At 39.5% G+C, this 7,403-nt stretch overlaps 1 protein-coding gene across 1 annotated transcript; it reads right to left on the bottom strand.

The window, feature by feature from the left end:
* Positions 1-679: 679 nt before the first annotated feature.
* Positions 680-3,678, bottom strand: LOC129676390 (ubiquitin carboxyl-terminal hydrolase 15-like). Its single transcript, XM_055606739.1, is given in 5 exon segments — positions 680-928; positions 931-1,609; positions 1,612-2,475; positions 2,477-3,270; positions 3,273-3,678. Coding segments are annotated over 5 exon segments (2,916 nt in total). The 5' UTR covers positions 3,676-3,678; the 3' UTR covers positions 680-752.
* Between the last annotated feature and the right edge of the window lie 3,725 nt (positions 3,679-7,403).

Here is a 7,403-nt window from a genome sequence, read left to right as displayed (position 1 = left end):
CTCCAGCTCTTACTATTTCCCACTTCTTACATAAAATTCCATTCACTCTGCCCATCAGTTGGCCATCAGGCTCAGCATCTGCTTTGACAGTCTATACTGCAGAAGCTTTCAGAGGCCCTCTGTGGCAGGTTTCAAGGTTGTTTCCTGTTTTCTTCTGGCTTTCAGAGGCCCTCTGTAGCGGGTTCCGAGGTTGTTTCCTATTTTCGTTTTCTTCTGATGTCCATCCTCTTTGCCTTTCAGGATGGGGTCATTATACTTTTTCGACTCCACACTGTGCACCTTTCTTGCTCTATAAGCTCCGTTTCTTCCCTCAGTGCTCCCCTTTTCAGCTTTCCTATCACATATATGCTACTACTCATCCTAAGCCTCCCTCTTTAACTCTTTTCTATGATTTACTTCCAAGTCACATGAACTACACACAAATACCCATATGTAATTATATTTTTAGATTTAACTCATAGGGAAAAAACAATGTGTCCTTTTTTTTCAAACTTAAAAGGGATTTATTTGTGATTTCCTATATATATTTAGCTTGTAAATACAAGACTGTAAATGTATTAAGAGACAATTTCTGTTAAAGTTTTCATTGTGTTTCACTTCAAGTACTGCACAAGTTAAAATCTGATAAAGGATTTACATTCAGTTATCTGAAACTCCTCATCTCAGACTTCTGTTTCACTGTGGTGGATGACTTCATTTCCACGTACACCGCCAGCAGGAAAGTCTCTCTTCTATGGCTTCTTGGACTTTCATTAATTGGTGTGCATACAGTTTTCATTTTCTACGTCATTGTCATTGCTGTCTTCATCCCTTTCCAGGGGGATCCCTGCAGCAGCTGAAGCACCTTCAGTCCCACTGAAAGTGTCCTGCCTCTGGTAGAAGAGCACGCACGCTGCTTTGGACACAATTTGGTCTCCAGAAGCAGTGAGACACTACTGTCATCAAAACACTACCATTTTCCACCATCTTTATTTTTTGCAAAAGCAGTATAATGTCCTCCTCCCATCCCTCCATAGTGGTTGGAAACAGCAATCAGATTATAGCGGCAAGGGCCTGCATTTGGATTAATTAGGAACTCTGACATATCCAAATCATTGATTGGAAAATCAACTAAAGTGTCTAACTTGTCTCTCATGTATCGACTATAAGAAAATCGCTTGAGATGTACCACAAGTACTGGAGGCAGGGACCATAAATCTAATTTCTTTGTGGCTTGCTGATGTTCTTTACAATTTGGACAATACCAGGGATCTTCAGCACCTAGTTTCTCTTTTGTTGTAAAAAGCTCAATGCAGTCTTTTAATTTCACAAAGGGCTTCTTTGGAGGTTTATATTCCACATTTTTATGTTTTTCAAATTCCTCAGCAGCATTCTCATCAAAATATCTCTTTTTCAAGTCAGGATCCCAGTCCAAAGCGAGAAAAGATCTTTCATCTGGTTGGAGCTGTCTATCATCAAATCTTATATGCCTGGTGTCGTCTTTGATGTAGTTGATGTCAGTGCTGCCTAAATTGTTGAACTGGAATGTAAACAATCGCTTTTTGTGTCCCGTAAGTTGACCTTTACAAGTTTCTTCAGTACACAATACATTTTCAATACATTTCACAATACATTATCTCCTCCAATGGAATCTTCAGACTGACTATTTTTATTCTCTGAGGGAAGTTTTTGATCCTGGCTGGACTCATCATCCGGTTCATCTGTTTCCATTTCACTTGGTGAGCCTTCTTCATGTATGCCATTTGGACCATTCCCATTAATATTCTGGTCCTCACAGCAGCGCAAGGGTCCATCAGTTTCCTCAGTTTCAGTAGACATCTTGACATACCGACACATTCTCAAGAGTAGGAGATTATAGAGCTTATCTTCAGTATTGTTTCGTGGTACAGCCATAAGGAAAGGCTGGCCAAACAGTGAAGAGCCAGTATGATGAGTATAACTTGAGTGTCTGAATTTTTCTTGTAGGCAAACAGGAATAACCACATGTTCTGTGTCTTCTGTCCTGTTGATGTTAATCTCAAACACGTAAATGTCATCCCGCTCCATAATGCTGCTGAGGTTCTCATCCACGGCAAAGATCCTGTGAAATCTGTGATTGTATATGTCAGTGACTATCATCTTATCTGCAGGCACTCCTGACAAAGCAGACAACGCTGTACAAAGATCTAGCATATTTCCAATTTTGGGCACAATAACTTTGTATTGTATAGGTTTAGTAAGTGGATCCATTCTAACTAAATAAACTTCCAAGCTACGTTCTTTTTTCATAGGTAATGGAAGTGTCAAGTAGCAAAAAGGATCAAAGGTTACTGAGATCTTAGCACACTCAGGACACACTAAAGTAGATTTGAAAAGGCCATGAAATATGTCTACTATAATAGAATCATTTCTTTTTAAATGGTTTTCCCAGGCTTCTTCAGCAACAACCTTATCTGGCCTCCCATCAGCATCTTTTGACTGTATATATGGTTTTTTTCCTAATTCTATTCAAATCTTCGTGCAATCCATCTAATAGGAAAGCTAGTAGTTCCTGGCAGTCTTGCTGTTGATATCCAGAGAATTGAGGTGCAAAACATCCTACTTGTGTCTTAAATGCTCTTGGAGTGACGTAGCTAAACTTTCCAGACCACATCTGCTTGATCAGCTCAACATATGCTTTAGATATTTCACCTCTCATTCCTAGGGGATTGTCAAAATTCAGTTCTTCTTGGTACTTATCATTGTGGAAATATTCAGTAAGTGGAGGTGTGTTGCTCAAACACTGGATAGCTGAGTTCATGAAACACGTATTTCCCAAGTTACTCAAGCCACAGAGGCCTGGCTGTTCATTGTTTCTTCCAGGTTCTGAATAATCATAGTTCTTATATGCAGTATATGATGGGAGACAAAAATTTGAGTTTTTCACATTTCTGTTGTTGTTGTTGTTATAATTATTTGATAGAGATGAAGGAGAGATCTTTGGTAAAGTTGAAAAATTGGATGCACCTGGGGACTTAGGAGTAGAGGGACCCCTTAGCCAAGTTCCATCTTCATTTTTTTGTTCTATCACTAACACCTGTCCTTGGTACAAGCCAGCATCCTGGATAGTGCTGTCCGGCTTATTCAGTGGCTCAAACGTGTTACTCATGTACTTGTTCCACACTCTGGCCTCTTTCTCATCTGGAATATTGAAGATTTTTCTTATTTCCTTCTCAATCGTATCTATTGTGTCAGCTTTGCTAAATCTCCGGATGACAACATTGTTCATGTTTTCATGAAGATATACATGCTTTCATGTAGATATACTTCTACTTTGCAGTGCTTTACAAACATACCCTGTTCTACCACCTTTCTTGCTATTGGTTCTTGCCCTTCCATCAGCGTGTTCCAGCTGACAAGTTTATTCCAGCCTTCAGTTGGCAACAGTATGTAATCCAGCTCATCAATAAGATGCTCCTTAAGGGACCGGGCATCACCATCTTTGAGAAGTCCAGAGTTATTGATGGGTCCAGGATAGACATTTTGATCTCCCACCTGGTATTTGTCCCAACTGTCAAAACCAACATATTTTTTCCACTGTTTGAAACAGTGACTATCTACTAGATACCAGGTGTCCCCTTTCCGGAGCGAGGTTTTGAGCAGCGTCACGATGTCAGTACGCTGGGTGTCCAGGTCCACCGCTCCGCCTTCCGCCATCTTCTTCCACTAGCGGCAGCGACGGCGGTGGCACCAATGTGTCTTTTTTAATCTGGCTTTGTTTTTTTTTTTTGTTTTTTTGTTTGTTTGTTTGTTTGTTTTTGTTTTGTTTTGTTTTGTTTGACTTAGCACAATGCTTCCAGTTCTATCAGTTTCCCTGCCAACACCAAGTTTTCACTTCCCTTTGCATTTACATTGAATTCCATTATGTTTATAGTCCATGCTTTATTTCTTCATCTACCTGTTAATAGACGTCTGGGCAAGGCTGGGAGTAGTAGAACACCTTTCACCCCAGCACTTAGGAAGCAGAGGCAGGTGGATCTCTGTGAATTCAAGGCCAGTCTGATACACATAATGAATTCCAGGACAAAGAGGGCTACATAGAGAGACTCGTAGTCTAAAAATAATTGAAAATAAAAATAAACAAAGAATAGACATCTAAGCTAATTCCATACCTGGCTGGCTGTGGTGAAAATGCAGGAATAAGCGTGGATATGGCGGTATCTCTGTGATGTGGTGACCTTGCTTCCTTTAAGCAAGAGTGACGCGGCTAGATCGTGGAAGTGGTTTATTTTCAGTTTATTAAAAAACTAATTTCCCAAGTGGCTGTACAGATTTACATCCCTACCAGTGGTGAATAAAGATTATTCTCTTCCCCCATTCTCACCAACATCTTTTGTCACTTGTTCCTGGATGTTTCCGAGCAAACTGGCGAGAGGTGGAAGTTCAAACCACTCTCAAAGTGCATGTTCCTGGTGACTTAGGATGCTGAACACCTTCTCAAGCATTTATTGGCGATCTGTGTTTCTTCTTTTTAGAATTATCTACTCAGTTCATTAACCATTTAACTTATTGGATGGTTTTGGTTATATTTTACAGTTTTTTTTATATAGCCTGGATATATAACCCTTGCCTGAGAGGTATTTAGTGAAGATACTTCCTAACCAGTACTCCTCTTTTACTCTGAATTCCTTCACAAGAATAAATTTTCTATTTTCATGCAGTCCTGTTTCTCAGTTCTTGGGGTTATTTCCCATACCACTAGCATGAAAGATTTTCAGAACATCTTTGGCTGTGCCTATATCTTCAAGTGTCTTCCCTATGTTTCTCTGGAACACTTTCAGTTTCTTAGATTCAGGTCTTTGATCCATTTTGAATTGATTTTAGTGCAGAATGAAAGAGATCAATCTAGTTTCGTTCTTTTTTGTGTGAAAATTTGGTTTCCTCAGTACCATTTGTTGAAGAGGCTGCCTTTTCCTCTGTGTATGTTTTCGACACATTTGTCAGAGCTTAGGTGGCTACACCCCAGTTTACAGCGGCTTTGAAGCCAAAATACCAGAAAGTCTGCTGTGAAACAGCCTCTTCTAGAAATGGCTCCATTAACAAGACCAGAGAAACAGAAATATCAATAGACATGTTAAAAACGGAAGAGGGAAGTTTTCACAGGGTCTCAGCCCTAGACAAAGAACTGCAGGTAACTGCTGAGAGAACTGTTCTCCCCAGGGATCAGCACCCTTAGTATTTGTACAGAATGGAGCAGTCAGTCTTGAAACTGTATATGCAAAAACAACAAAATCAGACTCAGCAGGTTGTATTTATACATATCTCTATGTATAAAGTATACACATGTGTATATGTGTGTGCTTATGTACATGTGTGTTTTTGTTTTTTTTTTTGTGTGTGTGTGTGTGTAATAAATAAAGTGAAAGAAAAAGAGACTTTAGACTTGATAGTTGGAGGGACATTGGGCTTCCAGGAAGAGTGGTTTGGAAGGGCTGCAGGGAGGAAAGAGAAGTAAGGATTGATATAATTTTATTTCAATTTAAAAACATTAAAGAAAAAACACTCGAGTGGAGAGGGCTTTGGAGGCCACTGTGGCATAGCCTCCTCAGCCACTCAGAGGCCTAGTGTGTTTTTATTTCAGAATCACCTTCATTGTCTTCTCTGTTTTCATTCACTCAAGCAACAACAAGTGTCAACATATGTCTTACCTTAGCCATAAACCTAGGTATCTTTATACTCTTTTGTAGTAGAATTCATTGATTTGAACAGAGTGATCAAATTGATGGCAGGAGTAAATCTACCTGCCACAGAAATTAAAGACATGTGCAAAGTAAACAAGTTCACATTAAGTCTCGATCCCCACAATCCTGAAAGGATTATAGTGAGTTATTATATTCTTCATGTTTCTATCTAAATTTTTCCCGGTGATGTTAAAGATGTAATCCTGAGATAAAAGCAGGCCCTGAATAATGACTGAGGAATAAACATTCACTGAAACATCAGAACACCACAGTTGACATTTCCATGTACATTATAAATCCTCTTAATATCTCGCTCTTGATAAGACAAGCGTGAAGCTCTATCAGTGCAATATAATGTTGTAGCTGTTTTAAAAACAGCCCATTTTTCATTTAATAGCAAATTAAGCCAGCTTAGACACTTTCAGAGAACTGAATGTCAATAAATAAAATGTAAAATGTCACATTATATTATATATTCATTCACATACTTGATGAAACTTTTTCTCTTTTTATTTCTGAAAGAAAATGAATTACAAGTATATATGGAAAGATGGAGAAGTACTTTGCTCTACATTAAAGGATTAAATTTAAAAGTAATGCAAAGCATTCTGTAATTGCCTCTATGGAGTCAGAAATTTTGTCTCACCAAGGATGCAGTCCTAGAACCCCTGCTCGGACATAGCCCATCTCAGCTCAGTATCCAAGTGGGTTCCCTAGTAAAGGGAACTAGGACTGTCTCTGGCATGAACTCTGTGGCTAGCTCTTTGACCTCCCTACCCACCCCCCTTGGGAGGAACAGCCTAGCTAGGCCACAGAGGAGGACATTGTAGCCAGTCCTGGTGAGACCTGATAAGCTAGGGTCAGATGGAAGGGAAGGAGGACCTCCCTTATCAATGGACTTAGAGAGGGGCAGGGAGGAGATGAAGGAGTAAGAGTGGGATTGGGAGGGAATGAGGGAGGGTGCTACAGCTAGTATATGAAGTAAATAAACTGTAATTAATATAAAAATAAAAATTTAATAAAAAAATTAAAAAAGGATTCAACTAAAATCTTTATCACCACAAAAGATTGTTGTACAGTAAAACCAACATACATGGACTCACAGAGATCCATATTCGTCTTCTAGACACTGACGCTGAAATCTCATTCACAGCAAAATGAATAGACGGGTCGATAAAGCCAAAATATAAAATTATAATAATGTCTCATTAACATGTTAACTAAATGGATTATCTGAAAAGCAAACAAAAAACCAGACCACGACTTTCTTTTTTAAATATTTTTTAATTTTAATTTTTATTAATTACACTTTATTCACTTTGTATCCCCCCATAAGCCCCTCCCAATTCCACCTTCCTTCCCCCTTCTCCACACATGCCTCTCCCCAAGTCAACTGATAGGGGAGGTCCTCCTCTCCTTCCTTCTGATCCTAGTCTATCAGATCTCATCAGGAGTGGCTGCACTGTCTTCCTCTGTGACCTGGTAAAGCTGCTCCCCCCTTAGGGGGAGGTGATCAAAGAGCAGGCCAATCAGTTCATGTCAGAGGCAATTCCTGTTCTCATTACTATGGAACCTACTTGGACACTGAACTGCCAAGGGCTACATCTGTGCAGGGGTTCTAGGTTATCTCCATGCATGTACTTGGTTGGAATATGAGTCTCAGGAAAGACCCATATGCTCAGATTTTTTGGTTCTGTTGCTCTC

Source organism: Psammomys obesus, unplaced genomic scaffold, assembly GCF_907164565.1.
Source record: "Psammomys obesus unplaced genomic scaffold, mPsaObe1.curated_primary_1811, whole genome shotgun sequence".
Lineage (NCBI taxonomy): Eukaryota > Metazoa > Chordata > Mammalia > Rodentia > Muridae > Psammomys > Psammomys obesus.
The sequence above is the reverse complement of the archived record's forward strand: the minus strand, read 5'-3'. Positions and strand labels throughout refer to the sequence as shown.